At 44.7% G+C, this 27924-nt stretch overlaps 1 protein-coding gene across 1 annotated transcript in view; it reads right to left on the bottom strand.

The window, feature by feature from the left end:
* Positions 1 to 22746, bottom strand: part of LOC131884204 (galactoside alpha-(1,2)-fucosyltransferase 2-like) — a 47413-nt gene extending 24667 nt beyond the window's left edge. The window contains exon 1 of the mRNA XM_059231901.1: positions 22558 to 22746. Within this exon, the coding sequence (XP_059087884.1) occupies positions 22558 to 22632 (75 nt within the window). The 5' untranslated portion in view covers positions 22633 to 22746. The remainder of the gene's footprint in view (positions 1 to 22557) is intronic.
* Between the last annotated feature and the right edge of the window lie 5178 nt (positions 22747 to 27924).

Below are 27924 nucleotides of genomic sequence, written 5' to 3'. Positions count from 1 at the left end.
GTATTTTTACCTAGTGCTTGGGTCAGGAGTTCCATGTTTCCGTTCACCACGGGAATTCAATAAGTCGGACCTTTCACCCCTGGCTGGTGGACGGAACAGGGTGTCCGAGGCACTGGCGGAGACATCAATGCCTGGATGGTTGGGGAGGACCGGTGGACATGGTGACCGGATGGAGGATGGATCTTAGTCAAACCCTGCAACACCTAGTCATTCCTTCTAGTCACCACATTATTCAACTCTAGTCATATTCACATCATTTATTTATTATGTTCATGCTTGTCTAGTCAAATGTCGCAATTCTCTAGTCATTCCCACCAAACCCTCTGTGATATTTTTTGTGCTGTACCCCCATTGTCAACCCTGCCCCCCTCCCCCGGGAAGGGAGATGTTATATTCTAGTGTCAGCAATATCAATTTCCATTTATTCTTTTCTCCTGCTCCCACCATCACACTCGCCATAGCTATTTTCCTCTGTAGATATACTCCATCTTTCTACAATAAATATCTAGTCAACAGCCACCATCCAGCAGTCTAACAGCGCCGAGGTGCTCTTGTACAATTAATTGTCGCGTTCGTTCATGATTCGATTTTCCCGCCAATAATTTTCCTTTTTACGACCTTGGAGGATTTGCTTAATAAAGAGAGTCGATTCTGATCAGTGAATGCGTTCAGTTATTCCCTTTGCTAAAGTGTGGTCCCCCGACGATTGGAGGCGTTCCTCAAGTTCACACGCAACCTACAGTCGTCTATCATGCCTGGGAATAACGACGCAGCGACCGTAGCAGCCGCAGCGGCAGCCGTTGGCCTTAAGCTGAGGGCTTTCTGGCCTTCCAAACGGCATCTTGGTTCGCCCAAATAAAGGCTCAGTTCACGGTTCGCAACATCACCCAAGACCTCACTACTCAAGTACCTCTCATCTCAGCACTACCCTCGACAATGAGACATCTGAACAAGTCATTGACATCTAGAAGACCCCCCCGCCGTGGACAAGTACACCACGCTCAAGCAGAAGCTCCTAAAAACGTTCGCACTCTCAGAGGAGGAGCATGCCACCCGCATCTTAGACTATGTCCCTCGCCCCTGACAAGCCATCAAAGAGGATGGACACCATGCTCGCGCTCTTCCCACTGGTGGAGAACCAGGTTTCTCTTCAAGGAAATCTCTTTCATGCAACTTCCGGTCGAAATTCGACCACAACCTCCAGAACCGGCAGTTTCACAGCCTTCGTGATCTGGCCCAAGTGGCAGACAAGTTCGTTGCCCCTTCCCTGCACGTTGACGCCGTCAAAAAACGTCTCTGCGGCCGCCACCAGTAAGACATCTCACGCAAGGACAGCCAACAACCGGACTAATGAGGTTTCTATCTGTTGGTACCATCAGAAGATCGACAATGACGCCGTCAAGTGCCATGACTCCTGCACTTACTGGGCCTCGGGAAAAGGCACGGCCGGCCGTCAATAGCCTCTTTGGCGGCCGGGCAGTAGGGATCCTCTCTTTCGCATCACCAATGACCGCACTGGTTGCCGCTATCTCGTGGACACGAGCGCTCAGGTCAGCGTCCTCCCACCCACACGAGAGAAGCATCCCTCGGCGCCAATGGCACGCCAATCCGCTCATACTGCAATCGGACTGTCCAACTCACCTTTGCTCTCACAAATACCATTGGTCTTTTGTTGTTGCTGACGTCTCCCAACCAATCCTCAGTGCGGATTTACTCCGGCTAGTGATCTCCTCGTCGACGTTTGCCAGTGCCGATTAGTTGATGTCTCAGCCTTCACTTCCATCCAAGGAATGCGTTGCTTTACTCCGGCTCCCTGCATCTCCTCAGCTCAGACAGAGATGAATGAATTTGCTGCCCTTCTAGGGATTACCCCAAGCTCACTACCCCGACTTTCGACACACCAGAGTCGAGCATGGGGTCGCCCATAACATTGAGACGACAGGCCCACCTGTTTTCTGTCATGCTCGCACTTGTCACCTGACAAGTTGGCGTTCAGGAGCATTGCGTGCCAGTGGCCGGTTCTGTCATAGCCCATGAGATCATCTAGGTTCACACCATGGCCTCAGCTTTACACTTGTACCCAAACTGGGGGTGGGTGGCACCCCTGTGGAGATTACCACAGGCTCAACGACATCACCATCCCGGACAGGTATCCTGTCCTGCACATTCAGGATTTATTGCTCGTCTTGCAGGGAAGACCATCTTTTCTAAGTGGACCTGGTCAAGGGCTATCACCAGATCCCAGTCGCCAAGCAAGACGTCCCCAAGACAACTTCATCACCCCATTTGGACTCTTTGAGTTCCTTTGATTACCTTTTGGACTCAAAAACGCAGCCCAGTGTTTTCAACGGCTCATAGACACGGTGCTCTGTGGCCTTGATTGTGTCTTCATCGACCCTTGACAAACTCTTGGTGGGCAGTTCTTCCCGCAAGAGCCATCCACATAACTTTCGGCCTGTTTGGTCGGCTTCGTATGCCCCTCGTCAATCCACATCAAGTGTGATATTGATGCATTCGGCCATCAATTTCCTCGGCCATCATGCTGACCGTCATGGCATCAACACCACATGGAGGACAAAGTTTGGGCAATCCATTCACTCCCGGCCCCGGCAACCAAGATTGGAATGCAAGAGTTCCTTGGCATGTGTGAACTTTTATCACCGGTTCATCCCCAACGCTGCTCATCTGATGACACCGCTCTATGAGGCCCTCAAGGGCTCTAAGTTGCTGCTTCGGCCCAGTTGCGTGGTCGGTGGAGATGGCCAAGGCTTTCCAGGCCGTCAAGGATGCACTCGCCACAACAATGCTGCTTGTTCACCCAGTCAACAATGCCAGTTTTGCGCTGACGGTCGACGCTTTGGACATTGCCGTCAGAGGAGTCCTCGAGCAACAAGTCCAAGCCTCTGGCAACCTTTGCCTTCTTCAGTCGTCGTCCAAGAACCCTGAAATGAAGTACAGTGCTTTCAACCGTGAGCTGCTTGCTTGTCCACCTGGCAATTCGTCACTTTCCGTGGTTCCTTGAGGGTCTATTTTTCACCGTCTTCACTGACCACAAACCTCTCACCTTTGCGATGTCCAAGGTTGCCGAGCCATGGTCGGCAAGACAACAGCGACACCTATTGGCCATTTTGGAGTTCACCACAGACATCAGGCACGTGGCGGCAAAGAACAACGTGGTGGCCGATTGCCCTCTCCCTTGTTGCACCACAGCCTGGTTGCGAGGTTGGAGTAGTTGCCCTTCCATTGGTTTGCGGAACTTCCTCACAAGTGCCTGCATCAATTTTGCAGCCTAAGCCCATGCCTCAAGCAGACGACCCTGCCGTCCAGCTTATAGGACGGCCTGCGCAGGATTGAAGGTTTGACAATGTGGCCATCCCGGGTGTCCCTGTCACAACAGTCCTGTGCGACGTCTCCCTTGTGTGTCCCACAGCCCAGTCGTGCCTGAAAATCTGGCAACGGCGGATTTTTGACACGATTCACGGCCTCTCTCATCAAGCATCCGCTCAACAAAACGCCTGGTGGCCGCCAAGTTTGTCTGGCACGGATTGTCCAAGTCAGTCATTTCTTGGGCCGGCACATGTCAAGCTTGCCAAAAAGCCAAAATCCACAACACACACGTGTCCCAGTCCAAGTTTTTCAACTCCCTGATGCCAGGTTTGCCAATGTGCCACATTGACAATTGTTGGTCCCCTGCCACCATCCAGGGTCACACACACCTTCTCACCATCGTGACAGGTTCAACGCGGCTGGCCAGAGGCCATCCTGTATTGCCGACACCTCCGCTGAGGGTCTCTTGCTTGCTTTTTGCTCTCAACTAGATCAGCCAGTTTGGCATCCTGACTGGGATCACCTCCGACCATGGAGCTCAGTTCACCTCAAAGCTTTGGGCTGATCTCATGACCCGTCTTGGGTCCAAAACAACCAGGACACGGCCTATCATCGCAGCAAATGGCCTTTGTGGAACCGCTTCCACAGAAAACCTCAAGGATGCCTTGAAGAGCGCAACTCTACAGGGCCTAACTGAGTCAACAAACTTCGGTGGTTTCTGCTGGGAATCTGTAGGGCTCCAAAGGAGGATCTTCGCACGTTCATCGCCTGAGCTGGTCTACGGCAATCCTTATTGTCACCCAGCCAATTACCAACCCATTGGCTCAGCAACGTCCTGACCTGGTTGTCTTGCAGCAAACCTCGTGGCAACATCTAAGCCCGTCCCCACTTCATCTCACGGGCTCCCAAACATGCACATCTCTCCAGCCCTCTACAAGCTGCATATTTCGTCTTTGTCCGGCGGGATGGAGCAAAAAGAAAAACCCCTTCAACCTCTCTATGAGGTTAATATGTAAGTCTGCCAACACTGTGACAAGTTCTGCCGGCTAACAGGTCGGCACCAGGGTCGACACTGTCTCCATGACAAGCTGAAGCCGCACATTTCGACCCCGGGCCAACCTATCCAACCAGCTCTTCCACGTCCGCGAGGGGCGTCCTCGTAATGCTCAAGCAAATCTGTCCTTACTCTGGGGGAGCCATGTAGCGGCCAAGTGTGCTCTCCTACAATAAATTATCGCGTTCATTCATGATTCGATTTTCCGCCAATTAATTTTCCCTTTTTACGAAGCTTTTGGCAGGGGCACTCCCCCTTTAAAAAAAAAAAAAAACCAAAAAAAATCTTTCTCTTTCCTAAATAAATCTACTACATTCGGAGTAAGATAGGAAGGCCAGATTCCAGTAACCCCATGCAAAGGACTTAATTCGATCTACTTTTGGGTAACTGAGCAGTAATATGGCCTGAACGGAATGAAAATTCCGCTCAATGACATTTGGCGCAACTCCTTTAAATACTCCATCTTCGTAGATAATGGAGGTTAAAGAATTGAGCAGGTCTCGATCTATGAAAGATTCTAGTGTAGTCCTCCAAAATAATGGAAAAGTTCGACGAGCATATCCGCTACAGTGGGTAAGCCTTTCAAATGTTGGTTGTATATATCGCACGTTTAAGTCCAGAGATAGCATCACGATGCTCAACTCTGTACAAGTCGATTGTCCAGCCACATCTGAATACGCCCTCACCCATTTGGCCTCCAATGAGTTCAAGCAGGTTTGCAAAGGTCGAGCAAGTCCAAGATGGTTTCACTAGGAACATCACCAGGAATGAGAGCAGCTCTCTATTGGGAAAGGTTAGAACGGTTGGATGTAACAGTGACTCAGGAGAAGGTACGAAAGGCATCTGATATTTGTAACGTTTTTCAAAAAGTATCATGAGCTTTGTCCCAACCCAGGGTTAGGGTCAATTCTAGTGACCATAGAGGCTTAATGTGCGTTTTAAAAGCACTTCAAGCTTCGAGAATCCAGGCTATTCAACAATGAAGGCCACATCTCTTCTTTCTCGGGCTCCTTCATTGTCTTCCAATTGTGCTGCCCTCAAATTATCCGTAAGCGAATACGTAGGCCTGTTGATCGGTAGCATCTTTCAAGTCAGACTTGAACAAATTTTTAGATAGCATTCCAGATCAACCCTACATTCAAGATTAAGCGCGGCTCTTTGGCCAACTCCAAATTCGTTGGTAGGACCAGATATCATAGAAAATTGAGAAAGGTAATAAATAGACGAATTATAATCTTTCATTTTAATAGTACTGGATTCATTCCCTGTAGCGGCTTAGAAGAAGCCGTGAAAAACCAAACAAAAAAAAAAAAAAAAAAAAAAAAAAGGGCAAGATACGATAAAGAATGAAAGTCTCCTAGACACTACAGAGGTGAAGACGCAACCAAAGTCAAGAATGAAGAAAGAAAACTAGCGGCGCATCCATGTAAAAGAAACAAAGAAAAACTCATCAGTCCGAATCCAGCGTGTATATTTAGTAGCTAAGAAATCCCATTCTGTGATGAGACAGCTCATAAGGATATAAGAAATTGCCAGAAAGTGGCTCTCTACCCCATACCTGCCCGGTGGCAATTGGTGCGAATAAACCATTCGTGTGTTTCAAGTGCATGGTCAGACACGATTTTGGAAAGTGTCAGGCCCCTCCTTGCCCGAAATGCCAAGGATTTCATAATTTCTTGCTCCACTTTGGCGCAAGAAAACGGATAACCCCAATGTGCGGGGAAAAAGGAAAGGTGGTCGAGACCACGATCAACGCCGTCAGCTCAAGCCCAATTGGGGGGAGTAAACGTTGAAAAACGGAAGATACAGAGATGCCGCAAGCGTGTTGAGAAGACTTCGAGGAAGAAAGTCGAGAGAGACCATCATGAGCAATTCAAGGATGCCGAGTGAACAGATTGAACCGAATTGAACCAAACCGGCCGAATCCAAAGGCCAAATGGATGAGAGAAAGAAAAAGATGAAAAGAAGACCAATCCAGAAAGAGCAAGTCATCCCCAAGCATTCAAAGCCGAAGACAGAAAAGCCAAGTGTGAATGTTGGCTGTCCTGAGCCTAAAAATAAGTCAACCCTGTCCATCTGAGAAGTCCAGCAAGGAAAATAATCTGGTCGTTACAGAGAGAGTGACAAAGAAAGAAGGGAGTTTAGACGATTTTGGGCAAGCTTTTCCAGGTCTAAATTGTAAGGCATTAAGATATCTGGATTGAAGAAATAATAACAAAAGTGAAGTACGAGACACCGAACAGATTAGGGAATCAGCTGTCTAGCAAGGGTACTGTAAGTAATGCTCTAGCTTTTTTTCGATTTATCTTTTTCTCTTGCCCCAACCCCCGATCACTCATTCCTTTGCAGAAATATGATGTTGTAGACAAGTCATGATTATTCTCACATGTGTTTCTATGAGTTACCTTTCAGCTGTCGCTCATCGCCTCCTTTTCATTTGCAAATTGTTGCCCCTTTTTTCCCCCTGTAACCAAGTTTGTGTTGGCTTATTGCATAAGGCCAAGGGGGAAAGTATGTTCCGGTCCACAATCGAGTACATCATCCTAATATGATATGATAATGATGTACAGGATGAATGATTGTTCCCGCGAGACGGCTTTTATCAAAATCTTAGATAACATATTGATTATTATCTTGGGGAAATCCCAAAGTTGTTGGATTGCCCATCATGTTAGTCGCTTTGTCGGGGTTTTGGGTTTTGGTCAGATGTCGATCAAATGCAGCCTAATGCTCGTTAGTTGACTTCGTGGATCCATCATAACCAGTCCTCCAGCCTTGATTTCATAGATGTAAAATGTCGCTGGAACCAATTGATCAAAGAGCTTGTGATTCAGGGTGAATCAATCTTACCATCGTTCCTATCACAAGGAAAAGCTACAGCTTACCGAGGGCCTCGTTCAGGCCAGCTACATACCATGGGTGAGGAATGACGGACATATGTTGAAGGAGGAGCATCACACACACATCCTCCTTGCGTCATCAATAAACGATATTCTCGTGAGCCATTTTGGAGAAGGGGAAGAGGGAGCTGGTTATGATGGATCACGACGTCCTACGAGCATTAGGCTGGCATTGTGGTCGACATCTGACCGACAAACGGACTACATGATGGCAACTCAACAACTTTGGGATTTTCCAAGATAATAACATATGTTATCTTAACATTTTGATAAAACCCGTTCCGGGAACATCATTCATCCTGTACATCATTTATCCCATATTCAATTAGGTGATGTACTCGATTGTAGACGGAACATACTTCCCCCCTTGCCTTATGCAATAAGCCAACACAAACTTGGTTACAGGGGAAAAGGGCAACAATTTGCAAGTGAAAAGGAGCGATGAGCGACAGCTGAAAGGTAACTCATAGAACACATGTGAGAATAACATGACTTGTCTACAACATAATATTCCTGAAAAGAATGAGTGATCGGGGGTTGAGGCAGGAGAAAAAGATGAATCGAAAAAAGCTAGAGCATTAACTTACAGTACCCTTGCTAGACAGCTGATTCCCTAATCTGTTCGGTGTCTCGTACTTCACTTTTGCTACTTATTTTTCAATGAGATATTCTTAAAGCCTTATAATTTAGACCTGGAAAAGCTTGCCCAAAATCGTCTAAACTCCCTTCTTTCTTTGTCACTCTCTCTGTAACGATCAGATTAATTTCCTTGCTGGACTTCTCAGATGGACAGGGCTGACTTTTATTTTTAGGCTCAGGACAGCCAACATTACAACTTGGCTTTTCTGTCTTCGGCTTTGAATGCGTTGGGGGTGACTTGCTTTTTCTGGATTGGTCTTCTTTTCATCTTTTTCTTTCTCTCATCCATTTGGCCTTTGGATTCGGCCGGTTTTGTTCAATCGGTTCAATCTGTTCACTCGGCATCCTTGAATTGCTCATGATGGGGTCTCTCTCGACTTCTTTCCTCGAAGTCTTCTCAACACGCTTGCGGCATCTCTGTATCTTCCTTTTTCAACGTTTACCTCCCCCCATTTTGGCTGGAGCTGACGGCGTTGATCGTGGTCTCGACCACTTTTCTTTTTTCCCCTCACATTTGGGGTTATCCGTTTTCTTGCACCCAAAGTGGAGCAAGACATTATGAGACCCTTGACAATTCTTGGCAAGGAGGGCCTGGCACTTTCCAAAATCATGTCTGACCATGCACTTGAAACACAAATGGTTTATTCGCACCAATTGCCACCGGGCAGGTATGGGGTAGAGAGCCACCTTCTGGCAATTCTTATATCCTTATGAGCTGTCTCATCACAGAATGGGCATTCTTAAGCTCAACAGTGCATCTAGCACTAAATACACTCTGGATTCGGGCTGATGAGTTTTTTCTTCTTTTTGACATGGATGGCCGCCCATATTTTTTTCTTTATTCTTGACTTGGTTTGCGTCTTCACCTCTGTAGCGTCTAAGAAACTTTCATTCTTTATCGTACCTTTTTTTTTTTTTTTTTTTTTTTTGTTTGGTTTTTCACGGGCTTTTCTAACCGCTACAGGGAATGTAATCCCCAGTACTATTAAAATGAAGATTATAATTCGTCTATTTATTACCTTTCAATTTTTATATGATATCTGGTCTACCAACGAATTTGAGTTGGCAGACCGAGCTAATCCTTGAATGTAGGGTTGATCTGGAATGCTATCTAAAAATTTGTCCAAGTCTGACTTGAAAGATGCTACCGGATCAACAAGGCCTACGTATTCCTTACGGATATTTGAGGGCAGCAAATTGAACAATGAAGGAGCCCGAGAAAAAAGATATGTGACTTCATTGTTCGAACTAGCCTGGATTCTCGAGGGATTGAAGGTGCTCTCAAAACGCACATTAAGCCTCTACGGTCACTAGAATTGACCCTTAACCCTGGGTTGGGACAAAGCTCATGGATACTTTTGAAAACGTACAATATCAGATACCTTTCGTACCTTCTCTGAGTACTGTACAATCCCAACCGTTCTAACCTTTCCCAATACGGAAGCTCTCTCATTCCTGTGATGTTCCTAGTGAAACATCTTTGGACTTGCTCGACCTTTTGCAAACCTGCTGAACTCATTGGAGCCCAAATGGGTGAGGCGTATTCAAGATGTGGCTGGACAATCGACTTGTACAGAGTTAGCATCGTGATGCTATCTCTGGACTTAAACGTGCGATATATCCAACCACACATTTGAAAAGCCTTACCCACCTTCAGCTGGATATGCTCATCGAACTTTCCATTATTTTGGAGGACTACACCTAGATCTTTCATAGATGAGACCTGCTCAATATCTTTACCTCCATTATCTACGAGTGGAGTTATTAAAGGAGTTGACCCAAATGTCATTGAGCGGAATTTCATTCCGTTCAGGGCCATATTACTCTCAGTTACCCAAGAGTAGATTCGATTTAAGTCCTTTGCAAGGCTACTGGAATCTTGGCCATTCCTACCAGAAACTAACTTTGTATCGTCAGCATAAGAAGAGAGACTGGCAGTGATACTAAGCTTTTGAAGCGGGGCAACGAATATTATAAACAAGAGGGGCCTAAGATCGAACCCTGGGGAACACCTGACTTGACATCATGTATGTCACTAAGGGAAGGTATCGTGTCCCTTTTCTGACACTTCCGATAATTGGGGTTCCTCAACGCTTAGTTGAGCTGACGGTTGTTGATTCTTTTTCTCATCATTGCATGCCAATTGGTTTGATACTTCGGCGACTTCATGCTTCTTTGCGGGGTCCACACACTTTGCATTAACCTCATGGCTTTCCTTGGCACTACCTTCCTGGGAAATGAAATCTTGCTGTTTTCTTGACGGAGTTTCTTCACTTGGCTTAATTCTGGATCCCGCCTCCTTTCCGGTTTCATCTTGGTACAATGAGTGATTTCCACTACGTTGAGTTGGCTTTGAGATTATGCATTATCAACTCTTCTACTTTCAGCTCCGATCTGGGTCGCTTCATCCGATACATTCTTGTTACCCGGTAGATGGCGCCCCTCGTCTGGTTGCGTCAGTATTTGATTTCTCCCATTCGATGCGACACAAACGGCTTAAAGAATGCGGCAGTTTGTCGAACCCAATGTCTGGTCCATGTACTATCTGTCCAGAAATCCTCCAATCAATGGGCAAACGAAGCCCTCTTGAACATATGAACAACAATCGAGCTCCTAATAAAGCAGCTTGGAGTTTCAGTTTAGCCACAGAAATAGTCTTTTTTGGAGCAACGCGGGTTTTGGCCATAATCATCGCTACATCCGCAGAACCGTTCTTGTAGACATTGCGTAAGTAGACCACAGCCGCGAATGCTTCCTCGCTGGCATATCCGAAGGTGTGGAGCTCTCTCCAAACCACTTCGTTTTGATTCTTATTCAAAACGCGTGGAAACTCGATCTTTCTCAGGCGCGGGATGGCAAAGATCCAATCTTTCCACCACCTAATCTCTTCTTCTAGTAGTTGAATCGCCTTCTCGGAAGTCTCTGCCTCCAACCGAGTTTGAAGATTGACGTCCCAACCCAAGCCAAGTAGTGTGTCGTTGATCAAGCTCAATATCCAAGTGAGACGTTCCGCCTTTTTTGAACAATTTTCTGTGGAAGAGTCATCTCGTGGCGTAAAGTTGAACTTGTATCGCGCCAATATTGTCAAAATATCGTAAACAAACAGACACGTGGTTCCACTGCAAATTACATTAATATATCTCGTTATCCTATAGGCAGGAGTTTTCGTGTGTTTTATTGTTATCTGGCTGTCCCTGTGTTCTCGGCTGAATGCACTCAGCACAGTAAATTTGCCAGGTTCGAACCCAGACGCGCTCTGATGTCACTGGAACTTTCGGATTGAACCTCATCGACAAAAAGTGTTGTTGACGGGATATAAAAGAAAGCGAAATGGCCGCCCTGGCGAAAAGAGGACTCCGCGTCCTAAGTTAGATCAACTGAGGGAGGACCTTAGTGACCAAACCAGAGTCCTCATGACCACGATTTTGCCTCTCAGTGGCAAAGAATCGGTGGAGGATCTCAATCACAGAATCAATGAATGTCGGACGGTTGCTACGGTTTATTTGAATACGTTTCGACTTCTCTCATCCCATCTGATGGAATCAGGATTGATGGCCGAAAACGGATATTGAAGGTAGAAAAGAGCTCGGTCAAGAAGAAAGTCAACCAATTTCCGCCAATGCGTCAATGCGTCAATGCGTCAATGCAGCATTGGGAGAGACCCATGGTGACGATGCTTGCAGTCTCCTGTCTGCCTCCACTCACGCCAGCTCGAACGGTGCAGTTGGCTCTTCGGCCTCCATGGCCTCTTCGAAGAGAGACACACTCATTACGAGACTTCAAGTGGCTCGTGCAACCTCTCAACTCCAGATCGAGGAGGACCAACTGGAATATCAGGCCAAAGGACTTGATCGTGAGAAGAGCCGACAAAGGGACCAACTAGAACTGGAAAAGGCAAGCTACAATTCGTCTCCACACACAATTTTTACCTAGTGCTTGGGTCAGGAGTTCCATGTTTCCGTTCACCACGGGAATTCAATAAGTCAGGACCTTTCACCCCTGGCTGGTGGACGGAACAGGGTGTCCGAGGCACTGGCGGAGACATCAATGCCTGGATGGTTGGGGAGGACCGGTGGACATGGTGACCCGGATGGAGGATGGATCTTAGTCAAACCCTGCAACACCTAGTCAATCCTTCTAGTCACCACATTATTCAACTCTAGTCATATTCACATCATTTATTTATTATGTTCATGCTTGTCTAGTCAAATGTCGCAATTCTCTAGTCATTCCCACCAAACCCTCTGTGATATTTTTTGTGCTGTACCCCCCATTGTCAACCCTGCCCCCCCTCCCCCGGGAAGGGAGATGTTATATTCTAGTCAGCAATATCAATTTCCATTTATTCTTTTCTCCTGCTCCCACCATCACACTCGCCATAGCTATTTTCCTCTGTAGATATACCTCCATCTTTCTACAATAAATATCTAGTCAACAGCCACCATCCAGCAGTCATACAGCGGCCGAGGTGCTCTTGTACAATTAATTGTCGCGTTCGTTCATGATTCGATTTTCCCGCCAATAATTTTCCCTTTTTACGACCTTGGAGGATTTGCTTAATAAAGAGAGTCGATTCTGATCAGTGAATGCGTTCAGTTATTCCCTTTGCTAAAGTGTGGTCCCCCGACGATTGGAGGCGTTCCTCAAGTTCACACGCAACCTACAGTCGTCTATCATGCCTGGGAATAACGACGCAGCGACCGTAGCAGCCGCAGCGGCAGCCGTTGGCCTTAAGCTGAGGGCTTTCTGGCCTTCCAAACGGCATCTTGGTTCGCCCAAATAAAGGCTCAGTTCACGGTTCGCAACATCACCCAAGACCTCACTACTCAAGTACCTCTCATCTCAGCACTACCCTCGACAATGAGACATCTGACCAAGTCATTGACATCCTAGAAGACCCCCCCGCCGTGGACAAGTACACCACGCTCAAGCAGAAGCTCCTAAAAACGTTCGCACTCTCAGAGGAGGAGCATGCCACCCGCATCTTAGACTATGTCCCCTCGGCGCTGACAAGCCATCAAAGAGGATGGACACCATGCTCGCGCTCTTCCCCACTGGTGAGAACCCAGGTTTCCTCTTCAAGGAAATCTTCTTCATGCAACTTCCGGTCGAAATTCGACCACACCTCCAGAACCGGCAGTTTCACAGCCTTCGTGATCTGGCCCAAGTGGCAGACAAGTTCGTTGCCCCTTCCCTGCACGTTGACGCCGTCCAAAAAACGTCTCTGCGGCCCGCCACCAGTAAGACATCTCACGCAAGGACAGCCAACAACCGGACTAATGAGGTTTCATCTGTTGGTACCATCAGAAGATCGACAATGACGCCGTCAAGTGCCATGACTCCTGCACTTACTGGGCCTCGGGAAAAGGCACGGCCGGCCGTCAATAGCCTCTTTGGCGGCCGGCAGTAGGGATCCTCTCTTTCGCATCACCAATGACCGCACTGGTTGCCGCTATCTCGTGGACACGAGCGCTCAGGTCAGCGTCCTCCCACCCACCACGAGAGAAGCATCCCTCGGCGCCAATGGCACGCCAATCCGCTCATACTGCAATCGGACTGTCCAACTCACCTTTGGCTCTCACAAATACCATTGGTCTTTTGTTGTTGCTGACGTCTCCCAACCAATCCTCAGTGCGGATTTACTCCGGGCTAGTGATCTCCTCGTCGACGTTTGCCAGTGCCGATTAGTTGATGTCTCAGCCTTCACTTCCATCCAAGGAATGCGTTGCTTTACTCCGGCTCCCTGCATCTCCTCAGCTCAGACAGAGATGAATGAATTTGCTGCCCTTCTAGGGGATTACCCCAAGCTCACTACCCCGACTTTCGACACACCAGAGGTCGAGCATGGGGTCGCCCATAACATTGAGACGACAGGCCCACCTGTTTTCTGTCATGCTCGCACTTGTCACCTGACAAGTTGGCCGTTGCCAAGGCGGAGTTTGCCCACATGGAAGCCAAAGGCATCATCAGGCGTTCCAACAGCCCATGGGCCTCAGCTTTACACGTTGTACCCAAACCTGGGGGTGGGTGGCACCCCTGTGGAGATTACCACAGGCTCAACGACATCACCATCCCGGACAGGTATCCTGTCCTGCACATTCAGGATTTATCTGCTCGTCTTGCAGGGAAGACCATCTTTTCTAAGGTGGACCTGGTCAAGGGCTATCACCAGATCCCAGTCGCCAAGCAAGACGTCCCCAAGACAACTGTCATCACCCCATTTGGACTCTTTGAGTTCCTTTGATTACCTTTTGGACTCAAAAACGCAGCCCAGTGTTTTCAACGGCTCATAGACACGGTGCTCTGTGGCCTTGATTGTGTCTTCATCGACCTTGACAACATCTTGGTGGCCAGTTCTTCCCGCAAAGAGCACCATCAACATCTTTCGGCGCTGTTTGGTCGGCTTGTACACCAGGGCCTGGTCGTCAATCCCATCAAGTGTGTATTTGGCATCTCGGCCATCAATTTCCTCGGCCATCATGCTGACCGTCATGGCATCACACCATTGGAGGACAAAGTTTGGGCAATCCATTCACTCCCGGCCCCGGCAACCAAGATTGGAATGCAAGAGTTCCTTGGCATGGTGAACTTTTATCACCGGTTCATCCCCAACGCTGCTCATCTGATGACACCGCTCTATGAGGCCCTCAAGGGCTCTAAGTTGCGTTCGGCCCCAGTTGCGTGGTCGGTGGAGATGGCCAAGGCTTTCCAGGCCGTCAAGGATGCACTCGCCACAACAATGCTGCTTGTTCACCCAGTCAACAATGCCAGTTTTGCGCTGACGGTCGACGCTTTGGACATTGCCGTCAGAGGAGTCCTCGAGCAACAAGTCCAAGGCCTCTGGCAACCTTTGGCCTTCTTCAGTCGTCGTCCCAAGAACCCTGAAATGAAGTACAGTGCTTTCAACCGTGAGCTGCTTGCTGTCCACCTGGCAATTCGTCACTTTCCGTGGTTCCTTGAGGGTCTATTTTTCACCGTCTTCACTGACCACAAACCTCTCACCTTTGCGATGTCCAAGGTTGCCGAGCCATGGTCGGCAAGACAACAGCGACACCTATTGGCCATTTTGGAGTTCACCACAGACATCAGGCACGTGGCCGGCAAAGACAACGTGGTGGCCGATGCCCTCTCCCTTGTTGCACCACAGCCTGGTTGCGAGGTTGGAGTAGTTGCCCTTCCATTGGTTTGCGGAACTTCCTTCACAAGTGCCTGCATCAATTTTGCAGCCTAAGCCCATGCTCAAGCAGACGACCCTGCCGTCCAGGCTTATAGGACGGCCTGCGCAGGATTGAAGTTTGACAATGTGCCCATCCCGGGTGTCCCTGTCACAACAGTCCTGTGCGACGTCTCCCTTGGTGTCCCACGCCCAGTCGTGCCTGAAATCTGGCAACGGCGGATTTTTGACACGATTCACGGCCTCTCTCATCCAAGCATCCGCTCAACAAAACGCCTGGTGGCGGCCAAGTTTGTCTGGCACGGATTGTCCAAGTCAGTCATTTCTTGGGCCGGCACATGTCAAGCTTGCCAAAAAGCCAAAATCCACAACACACACGTGTCCCAGTCCAAGTTTTTCAACTCCCTGATGCCAGGTTTGCCAATGTGCACATTGACATTGTTGGTCCCCTGCCACCATCCCAGGGTCACACACACCTTCTCACCATCGTGGACAGGTTCACGCGCTGGCCAGAGGCCATCCTGATTGCCGACACCTCCGCTGAGGGTCTCTTGCTTGCTTTTGCTCTCAACTAGATCAGCCAGTTTGGCATCCTGACTGGGATCACCTCCGACCATGGAGCTCAGTTCACCTCAAAGCTTTGGGCTGATCTCATGACCCGTCTTGGGTCCAAAACAACCAGGACCACGGCCTATCATCGCCAGGCAAATGGCCTTGTGGAACGCTTCCACAGAAACCTCAAGGATGCCTTGAGAGCGCAACTCACAGGGCCTAACTGAGTCAACAAACTTCGGTGGTTTCTGCTGGGAATCTGTAGGGCTCCAAAGGAGGATCTTCGCACGTCATCGCCTGAGCTGGTCTACGGCAATCCTCTGATTGTCCCCAGCAATTACCAACCCATTGGGCTCAGCAACGTCCTGACCTGGTTCTTGACCGCCTCAGAACCTCGGTCGGCAAACTCAAGCCCGTCCCCACTTCATCTCACGGGCTCCCAAACATGCACATCTCTCCAGCCCTCAAAGCTGCATATTTCGTCTTTGTCCGGCGGGATGGAGCAAAGAAAAACCCCTTCAACCTCTCTATGATGGTCAATATGAAGTCCTCCAACACGGTGACAAGTTCTGCCGGCTACAGGTCGGCACCAGGGTCGACACTGTCTCCATTGACAAGCTGAAGCCCGCACATTTCGACCCCGGCCAACCTATCCAACCAGCTCTTCCACGTCCGCGAGGGCGTCCTCGTAATGCTCAAGCAATCTGTCCTTACTCTGGGGGAGCCATGTAGCGGCCAAGGTGCTCTCCTACAATAAATTATCGCGTTCATTCATGATTCGATTTTCCCGCCAAATATTTTCCCTTTTTACGAGCTTGCAGGACTCCCTTAACAAAGAGAGTCGATTCTGATCAGTGAATGCGTTCAGTCATTCCCTTCGCTGAAATACGATGTTTATACAAATAGTTTAAGACATTTTACACTGACATGACCAAGAGTTGCAAATAAAGGTTTACTGATTTACAAATTTTGTCACTTTTTGCAAGAAACAATTTCAATGTACTAGCGATGTTTTTATTCTACGTTAATATTGTTTTGTCAGAGTTCAAGATTAGGCTTGATTAAAGTTGCAAATGACAAGTGTGGCATCAAAATTGTGAAATAGTGACATTAACTAAGTTTTAAGTTATATAGCAAACTATATTCGGGTTTTTCTACCTGCTTCAGAAATTTGAAATAATTCCATATTTATTTTAGGCATAGAAAAAGTTTCTTATATTCCTAGGCAATTGCTTTGAGATATAACCGGAGGAATTTGTAGTCAAATTTGATGCAAATGCAATCGTTGAAACTAGATATGTTTTCGTTTGCTCCATGGATTTAAAAAAAAATTAGTTTTAGTTTTAAAACGGTACTAAAATCACAAAATATGTGGAACACGTACTTTCGACCCCATAGCGCAAGCTGAAAATAGTTTTAAAACCACATTTGATTTATTTTGAAATTTAGAGACCTTAAAAATGAATGATCTGATACTACTTGGATTTGAACCATGACCCTCTGATCCTGATGACATCTACTTGTCAATTTCTGAATCTGGCCCGTCAGCTGCTCATTATCAGGATCCATTGAAAACAAAATTTGCCATACACAGACGTTCTGTCTCAACAAACTTTTATCCTCCATTTGTTCACTTTCGCGCACAGAGGCATATTGTATTTGTTAGTACTTTTGGTAAGGAATTAGTGTTGTTTTCTGCTGTTTTCTTACCATTGTAAGAAACAAAATCAAGAAAAATAGCCAAATTGAAGTGCTGGGATTCCAATCCCGGTAGCGGTAAGGAAGTCCGCAAAGAAAAAAAAATGATGAAGTTGAACATAAATACAGTAGAGTACAAAGTTGGGACCAAAAGATGGAGAACTCTTTCCCGGATTCACATACCACCTGTCAATGTGGTAATGTGGCTCATTTGTTCTTTTGAAAAATCTACCGTTCACTTTATTCAGCACAACACTAGGATAACTTTTTTTTTTTAAGAATTGATATCTGTTAAAGTACGGAAAGAAAGGGAGTAGTCGTATTTTCAAAATGCAGCCTTTCTTGGCCCTCTTTTTTGCTTTAATGAGCGAATCACAAAATCAGTTGACAGTTCCACCTTAGACCCTATTGCGTATTAAGACCAAATAACCAACTGGCACAAACTTGGGGTGTCAGTTTTCTCTCTAGACCTCTAGCAAATTTAAACACTCAATGTCACCCAGCATTCAAACACACAGCAAGAATGGAAGTCAATCTTCCTAGAATAGAGTCGCCAGTTCCGACGCTTTTATAATTTTTTTTTCATTAACAAATACTGACTTTTTTCGCAATTCTTTTGTTGTAACACCAGAAGACAGCCTCTGTAGTTCACATCATTGGTATTGAATTATTCGTCAAGTTGACTTGGAGTGACCCTCTACCCCATATATCCCAGACTAACATCGTAACCATCGAACAACATGTAGGGAGAAAGGAATTCGCATACTAATGCATCCTTTATGGGCATTTGCGGCTTCCATATATTTGTCAGAGAAAACAATGTCAAAGGAAATATTTCATATCCAAACGCCATGAACTGGACCAAAAAAATCTAGATGTGGCTGAATAATTGATTTGCACGGAGTTAGCATCGCAATAATATCTCTGGACTTAAACGCTTGATAGACCAACCACAAGTTTGAAAAGGTTTACAGGTATTCAAGTGTATATCATTATCGAACTTTTCATTATCTTGGTGGATTGCATCTAAGCCCGTCATGGACAGAGCCTGTCCAATATCATGATTTCCATTGTCTCCAAGTGGAGTAATCAATGGCGATGACCTTAAACTCATTCTGTTTAAGGTCATATGCCTTGGATCGAACCTTTTTTTGCTATCCAATCCAAGTCCTCTCCCAGACCTCTGCTTTTGTCTGGACCATTCTTGCCACTAACTAATTTCGTATCATCAAATGTTCTGATCCTCGACCAGCGCTAAGAAGTTCGTTTTTCTCTAATACCTTTGGTTCTGGGCTCAATTGGAGTTCAGTCTAGTGCAATCTAGGAGTAATAGCCCCGTGGGCTAGCGAAGGGTTTTAGTTGTGGTTCACAAACGAGGTTTAAATGCATTTGGCGCGAAGAGACGAGTACACAACTGAGTTCATCAGGGCGACAAGGTTTGTGAAAGATTCGCGGGATCTAACTTATCCTTATTCGTCTCTCACTTAATTTCCTTCAATCACTAGAGGAAAGGCGTCAAATTCTAGACTTGGTGTTAATCTATAAAATGTGCACGGGTCAAATACAAGTTGCCCAATTGGGGGAGGCACCGTCGTTCTTTGATGTAGCCAAAAGTGATCGCATGACAACGAAAAGGTTGACAACAACCAAACCCCTTTTTGAGCCCGGTTGGTCGCGACGAAGATTCGTAGTCACTCCTTCTTTTTTCGAATGACCAGGGTCTGGAACAAACTTCCACGCACCGCGAGAATGGCCGACACAACAAAAAAGTTCAAATTCTTGTAACGCATCTCGCCTTGCATGAGGAACCATCTCCATGGAGCTGTCTGTGCCTAAGCTTTGACAAATTAACTTTGACTCTCTAACAATGCTGCTTCGTTCTTCCGTCTTCTCTTTTGCCTTTTTTTGTCTCTCTGTCACTCTCTCTCTCCTCTTTCCCATTACCAGTACTCTTTTATCATCAAGCTAATGTATGACAATGAGTGGTCTTAGCAATAAACAAAGAAACTGTTTATGAAGTGTTTCTGATCCTTTATCCATGGTAAGTGGGCGTTTTCTTTCCAATTACCTTTGGTCTTTGACTCAATTGGGGTTGAGTTTGTGTAAGCTAAAGGTAGCAGCTGCCCATAGCCTTACTAGGGGTTTTAGTTAGTGGTCATCTAGGAGGTTTTACATTGTGACAAATCACTTGGTGGTCACTCAGCTAGGATTATTCGGTCAAACTGGCTTTAACCGGCAAGATTAAAAATCAGGAGCAACAAACCGTGCGACAACTCTCAACAAAAGACAGGTCCGAACTGAGAAATAACATCCGGCACCGGGGTTTTAGCCCACAACACCTGGGGAGAAGGATCTTGCGTTTTTCGCACTCCTTCTTTGACCACTCAGCTACACTAGCTCCTTGCCATTTCCTTTTATATAGGTATTAGAGCTCTGCTAATGTTGGTTAATACTCTAATCTAATCTAGAATCCAAGACAGCTTTTTACAAAAGTTGTTCCTTTTATTTCAATGACAAGGAAAGCCGTTATTAGAAGTCTTGGTATTTGCAAAAAAAAAAACTTTATCAGTATTGTGTGTAACACCCTGTCCAATAAAGAATTCTTGATTAACAACGCAAACTTTTTTGATAATAAAGCCGACCACTGTATGTAGGTAAGCAAAGCCATGGCCACTCCAGAACTGAAGTAATACATGACAATACAAAGGATTTCTTTCATTAACTGTAAGTAGAAGAAGTTTGATAAGCACAATTTACACTATTGGAAGCCTTGGAATGTGGGGTTGATCAGGGATTTTGTCAGAAACTCGTCCAAAACTGGCTTAAATCTTTACTGGATCAACACCTACATACTCCCTACGAATATTAGAGGGCAGCAAATTAAAGAAAGATGGAGCCCGAGAAAGAAGAGAGTTGGACTTCATTGTTCGAACTAGCCTGGATTCTCGAAGGCTTGAAAGTGCTTTCAAAACGCACATTAAGCCTCTATGGTCACTAGAATTGACCCTAAATCCTGGGTTGGGACAAAGCTCATGAATGCTTTTGAAAACGTACAATATCAGATGCCTTTCGTACCTTCTCTGAACACTGTACAGTCCCAACTTATCTAGTCTCTCCCGACCTTTTGCAAGCCAACTGAACACATTGGAGCCCAAATGGACGAGGCATATTCAAGTTGCGGCTGGAAAATCCACTTGTACGGAGCTACCTTATCATTGACCTCGGAAAACATTCAGAATACTGTCTTTTCTTGACTGCTTCAATAACTGAAGAGGAAAATCATGCTCTGCGAGTGCTAAAGCAGGAACATGCATAAAGAGCATCAGAACATGATAGAAAATGAGCAGGAAGTATAAGTCATGTTCCAATTACTTTTTCATTGTACTACTTACTGGAAAACCGACAAAATTAAATCAATTATTTTTGCCTTATTCAATTATAATCTTACCAAGCCGTGCTAAATGTGATTGTTGTGTGCCTGTAAACTATATTGAACACTATTTCAAGTAAAACTTAGTCTATGATGATATATATTAGCACAAATTGGTAACTTCTTTCAATTTTGCCATTCTTTGCCAGAAAAGGTGAAACATTGATTGGATTTTGTCGTTTTCTTACTTTGGCCAAAGAATTGGGAACTTTGGCCCTTTGTGTTTTTCTTGGCAAATTTAATGACCAGACAGATGTTCAGCCAAGCCAGTAAGGTAGGATGGATGATTCATACAGATTTAAAAACCTAGCAGAATATGCAAACACACGCACAAGAAAAAAACCTACCCGATTTTGCGTTAATGCCTATTTGCGTTTAAGCAACTAAAGGAACTTGGATGAGCACTTGGCTTTAAGATTCCATTGTCGACTTGCCAATCATTGCGGTTGCTCATTAAGTCATCATAGTGGGTGCCCAATTAGATTAACTTTGACATTACACAATAAGGAACAGAACAACGACGAAGTAGGTAAACCAAAGGTGGCATTCTTGTATCTTCAGATTTAGGTGGCTCTATCTCCTTCATGGATGGATGATAACAAGCTTTTGTCAAAGGGCAATTGGCCCAGCTTAATCTGGTTGGCGCTGTACCCTTGGACAGATAGGGGAGAAAATGGATTACAAACGAGTGAACATGTACACTAGTTAAGTTTGAGTTGTCTTGCATGTCTTAGTTGAAGCCTTCATCAGTTCAAAAGATCAATCTTAATTGTACTGCAATGGCGGAACATTCCTTGTAAAGATCAAAACCACAGATCCGGGGGTTCGTTTACTGTTAGTAAATTGATAAGACGTTTAACACGTTTGGTTTGATGTGGTGGCCAGAATTTGATAGATCAAGGATTCTATCTCTGCTTGAGTACCATCATCTGGAATTTATGTTGCGGTGATACTAGTAAACGGATTTAACAATGCCCAACCAAGAACGTCTTCAAATTGGGCGGGTATGCTAAAGGTCACCTTCAATTCATGTTAATCTTCTTCATAACGCTGGTATGAAAGTTAGCACTTCTTTCAATCGAAATAAGCAATACTTCTTGATCATTGACGCATTACATTATTACTAGGGACGGGCAAAATGTGCAAAACAACAAAGCCCTTTAGAGACAAAAAGGTACAAAAAGACCAAAAAAGTTTGACAAGAGGTACAAATAAAATGAAAAAAGAAAGGATATTCAATTTTTCCCCCCCAGTGATACAAATTTGAAAAGCGCATTCCAAAAAACTAAATTGCCTCAATTTTGGACCAAATTGATATTCCCTTTTTTTAATTGGATAAAGAAATGCTTCCCCTTGCTTATTTATTCCTCTTTTCCCACCAGTAGATCTGCAACATTGATCTAGGTGAAGAAAAATTGGAATTTTTCATCCTCAAAAAGAAAGCGCAGTTAGCTTGGAGGAGGTAAGGAAGGCTGCTATGTTGTTTTTTTGGGGCTCCTTAACTGTCTTAGCGCCCTGCTTAGCTTGTCTCTTGAATTGAAACTGGCTTGTTTCATTTCTGTTCTCCCTTGCTTACAACCCAAGACACGAGATTGTCTTTTTTGATTAGGTTTTTCAAGGGCTTTCTAACCGCTACAGGGAATGATATCCCTAATATATTACTATTAAAATGAAAGGTTAAAATTCGTCTATTTATTACCGTTCAATCTTTATATGACATTTCGTCTACCACGGAATTTGAGTTGGCAGACCGTTTGATATGAACTTTGACAACTGAACTGACCTGTTTCATTTTATGAAAAATCATAGCCAAGCTCAAAACCGTCAACACCAGAACAAAATGTGTCCACTTCACCATGATTCCTCTCTGAATGGATCTGTTACTACCGATAAAATATTGTCGTACTGAACTAAGCACACTTGTGGCGTCTCACCAAAATCCTAAATCCTCTCTAAATTTGCACATACCAATGACAAGCTCGAGGGATCGTAAAATTAATCATGAACAACTTTATAGATATTGGTCTCTCCTTTGTGAATACATTCAATGTACCAAATGTTGAAATTTTTCCTTCTTTTCCAACTTACTGCACAGCGGTTTCAAATAATTTAGGGCGAGGATTAAAGCGGATTACTGCAAAATGCGGGCACCTGTCAATAATTGCCATGTATAAAGCACATTTCATTTTCGCAGAAGCTTTCAATTTTTCTTTGCTTTGACCTCATTCCCATACCACAGTCATCTTGTTAGCCAAGACATTGAATTGTGGCACCTTTGTGGCCTTTAACGTCGTTCAATGGGTACATGTGCTTTTATTTTTAACAAATGTCTCACGTCAATTTCAAAATTGATGAATGAATTTAACGGTTCAGTGAAAATTTGCTAACACAACCAGTAATTGATCTTTTGCAGTTCAAGCTGAGGATTGCCTGTTAGAAAAAACACCTGAACAGCGATATTGGGAGATATGTGGCGTGGTGGTTTGCGCAATTACCTACCATGAGAAAGATCCCCGGTTCGATTCTCCTCCCCGACCTCTCTCAAGGAAACTTTTAGACACCAACCTCACCCACAGAAGGAGAACCACTCTGATATGGACTACGACACTGCCTACCGGAATTGTGCACGGACGATGTGATTGCTGTCTTCACTGGCCGGGCGAGGCTCATCCCTCCCGACCCTAGCACCCCAATTACAAATTACAAGTCTCTATGAGAAACTCTGGGACTTGTTCACTTTGAAAGCAAGAGCGGTATATTTGAAAGCACGTTGTCTGATTTCTAAAAAAGAAAGCGCAAAATCTTCTGGTTTTTGAAGAACTAGCCATTGAGAGAGATATTTCATTCATCTCTATAAAAGAAACCTGACTTCGGCCAGAGATTCTACAGGAACTAACCAAAGTTGGTTTCAACTTAGTCTGTTGCGACAGAGCACCCTGATAATCCCATTTTTTCAGCATAGGCCCATATGTCTAGATGTTAGAAATGACCTGTTCATTAGTCATGTAAAAATGTGGAATGGAGAAGTAGATGTCTTAGTTTATCATCTCCAAGGTCTTGATCTGTCCATTGTAGCAATGTATAGGCCCCCTTCTTGTTCAGTAAGCTCGTTCTTGTCAGCTCTCAAATTCACAGGAAGTGAGTTGGATCAAGCACTTTGCTCGAAGGTTCATTTGTCCGTGGGAGTGGGAGGCTAGCCCTGATGGGTATTCGGACATTTAGGCAAGCACTGGTACCAGCAAACAAACTTGCCTGCCAATGCCAGTGATGCAAAATTGGCGTTTCAAACTGGTTTTAACGAAGCTGACCGTTCCTCATATAGAAATGTGAAAGAATTAAAGGGTCAGCTTCTCAAAAACATGTTTGAAGCTCCAAACTTGCATCGCTGACACTGGTACCAGCAAACAAAGGAACCTGCCAGAGCTTGCCCAAACGTCCCCATTTTCACACTTAGAAATCGACATCACTAGGGCCGGCCAAAACTTGCAGATAAATATGGTGCTTATTGACATCAAATTTGCATGAAAAATCAACCAAATGTGCACGCAAGTTTATGTTCACTTTCCAAAACGTAGTCATCAACTCGCTCTAAGAGTCTGTAAGGGCTATTTTTGCCTTCCAAATCAGACAACATGTAGATGAATAGGAACATTATATCATAATATCTTCCAGCACTTGGACTTAAAGGTGCTTTCCCTAGGTAGCGGAGTAGCAGATTCTTGCCTTGTTTATGGCACCTCCTGCCCTGATCAGTAGGGCTCGGAAATAAAATTCTATTTTAGGGTCAAATATTCACTACAAAAAAATTTTGATACCACTGAACAACTTTTTCCAGAGGTAGAAAAATTCTCAAACGCAAAGATATGAGCCTGTTTAAAAGCAAAAAAAGATACATAAAAAGACAACATGGAACTAATTTTGCAAAAGTTTGACGCAATTACCACAGGTTTCAATGGATTTCACTATTTCAAAATCTTAGAAATCAAAAGCCCTCAAAGATGTCTCCTAACTTGGAACTCTAACTTAACACCCTAAACCATGCAGGTTTCTTGATCAAATTTGGTTTCCGTGGGTGAAGAGAACTCCAACACGCAAATATTTTCATATCTACTTTTTTGTGTGTAAAGTGTTGAGATTCTAGTTGCATTTTCAAGAAAGGCTTGAGCTTTTAACAACTGGACAAGCAGGAATAATGTGAGAATTAGAGAGCAACAACATTATTGCGACAAACTAAAAAGATTGGGACAATGCAGTATTCAAAGGAGCTGCAGAAGGTATCTGTTACAATACATATTCAAAAAAATTCATATGCTTTTCCTCAACCAGGTTTTAATAGTGAATTGTAATGAATGTAAAGGTTTACAATTTTGAGTCCTCCAAAATATCCACGCTAGTCAAAACAATGAAATACTTGCTTCTCTTTGGGCTCTTTTAATGTTAAATTGTCAAACCATTAAAATATGTGTCCTTGATCCTCCCTCTAATATGAGGTTGATTTAAAATGTAGTTTATTTGTTCCATCAGTTCCGGCCTTTTGTGGGCATGTGTGAAACGATGTTGGTCTTGACTTGATTTGAAAAAATACCAGATATTGTTCCGTGCACATTCAAATATTTGTACAAAAGAGAGATTGTTTGCACAAAACAGGGTTGGACAAGCGTTCAACAGAGAGGTGAAAACCGTTGTCTCCAACTTGCATTGCCAGGAAAAACATCGTTATCGCCAACTTGGATTGCTTGACAAACAAGAGGTGATCAATGGACAATAAATCACTGGTCAAACTGGAAATTCTGCCCCACCCTCAACACACTGGGAAGAAACAGTGACACATCCGACACTGCAACAAAGGTGCATCAAGCCAGGACAAGTAAAATGATGATGGAAACCCAATCAGTGCAATGAATGCAAGGAAAAGGGGTATCAAGGAAGTCTAATGGGGCAAACCCATTAGATCTGGGAGTCACGCATCACCCTTCATCGAGGACAGAAGTCTCAATTTGGAGCTTGAGGAGAGAAGTCAGAGTTTGAACCTCTCCAAAGAGGAACCACCTGGCATTGCTAAATGCTGGGATTTTGTCATTGTTGTGATGCCAAGAAGTGGGAACTGTTTTGAAGGACACAGATCGTCATCATATGGGAGTAGGAAACCCAGGAAGCCGTGCAGAAGAGCAAGAGGACCTGGGAAGTGCCGAGTCTGAGTACAGCACTTCGTCACTCTGTTAGTGGACCTTCAATCCCGTCAAGTGGACGTCATCCGAGGATCTCCATTGAACCATCTTGTCACACATTGAGCAGTAATGATTAACCCATTGTTTAATATGTGAATATCCCCTTTTCTATTGGCCCAACAATTCCCCCACTTTTCCTACAGGAGCAAGACATCCAATAGGCGGTGTGTTTGTGATGAACAAAGTACATTGAACTGTACAGTTTGCCTTGAAGAGTAGCCTAGATTTTCCAGACGACCGACATTGTGCTGGCATCATAGGGAGTAAAGGTAGCAAGTGATTTGTATTCAACTGTATCTGAAGTTCATCACTCTTGTAGCAGAAATCAGTAGTTAGACTCTAGAGTAGAGGTCGGCTTTCATAGACGCATTTAGACTAGGATACTGACCACATTTTGCAGTAGAGTTAGCCTTGAAAATTGGCCCTGGTGTATGCCAGACAACCAATATTGATCTGGGACCATGGGGAGTAGAGGTAGCTAGAGAGATTTGTATCCTTAATCAATTGATGATTGTTTGAGGCCCTGATAAAGGAAACTCGAACTATTAATTGTATGGCCTGATTAGGGTTATAACTGGAGGCCTTAAGATAGGTCTAAGAAATTGAAGCCCATGTACTAGGTGCTCTCCATCTCAGAGAGCTATCAAGGTTTTCACCTAGTGCTTGGGTCAAAATTATCTATGTAAATCCCGTCCAGTGTAGGAATCAATGTCGGGACGGAACAGATATGAGCGCGAGATGACCAAGTCCAACATTTTGATAATCTTAAATTAATTTCTTGTGTGAAAGCCCCATCACATTGATTTCAGACAAAAAGGACTATTTAGGATGAATGGAATGCATAAGCAATAAAGTACAAAAAGTACTTTTTGTTAATAAGATTTGAAAAAAAAACAGGCAGTAAAATATCAGTTTTTTTCTAAAGTTGACCAGGATTCTTGAAAATTATTCACAAATTTACATATTTTGGTGAAATTGCTCAAAATGCACAATAAGTTGGTGAAAAATGTCACATATTGCTCTTCAACCTGCAAAATTTGCAATTTATGCAGGATGCATGTTTTGGCAGGCCCTAGACATCACAGTCGTTCGGAAAGCTAGAGGAGTTTCGATCTTGCCAATGAGGGATGAATTTGGAGGTTTAGTGATTTCCATTCGTTTCTTACCGATGGCAGTGAAAAAAGGGAAATGAGCCGTTTGGCAAGTTTGAGCCGAATCAAGTTTATTACATTTATTAGCAATACCATAGTCTCTACCAGGGTTATTGTCATTTAGAAATAAATACAGAGACACCAAGGCATATATTCCATTCAAAATAGTCTTACTTGCTCACTTAACAAATATCTGTGTTTCACGTACCATCATCTTGTTAAATAGACGGAGCTTTTTGTTGGGTTGAGCAGAGCTTTGGCCTCTCAGACAGCACGAGAGGAGGAGAATCAGTTCCGTTGATTCAATGACTTGATACTTGAAATACAGAGATTGGACTTGTGGGTAAGCAGGTAAAAATATTTTGATTTTGATGTATGCCTTGGTGTCTCTGTATCGATTCTAAATCATGATAACCGTGATAGAGCCCATGGTATTGCCAATAAATGTAGTAACCTCGTTTCGGCTCAAACTGGTCCGAGCAGACGCAACCAGGCCAAAACGGCCCATGTCGCTTTTTTTACTGACGGCGGTAAAAAAAAAGAATGGAAATTACTAAACCTCCAAATTTATTCCTCATTTCTCCCAGCATGTTGGTGTAGCCACCAAAGCCACTAACGTTCTGGACTTGGTCTTCTCAAATGACCCTGATCTGAACATAGAGTAAGGTGGCTCAGGAGGCCAGGTCGAATCCAAAGATGTTTTTCTCTTATGAGAACTCTAAGAGAAAGATGAAACACCCTGTAGGGCCCTTTGAGGTCGATGGTGAAGCC

This window comes from Tigriopus californicus, chromosome 7, assembly GCF_007210705.1.
Source record: "Tigriopus californicus strain San Diego chromosome 7, Tcal_SD_v2.1, whole genome shotgun sequence".
Lineage (NCBI taxonomy): Eukaryota > Metazoa > Arthropoda > Copepoda > Harpacticoida > Harpacticidae > Tigriopus > Tigriopus californicus.
This window is presented reverse-complemented; position numbering and strand designations above follow the sequence as displayed.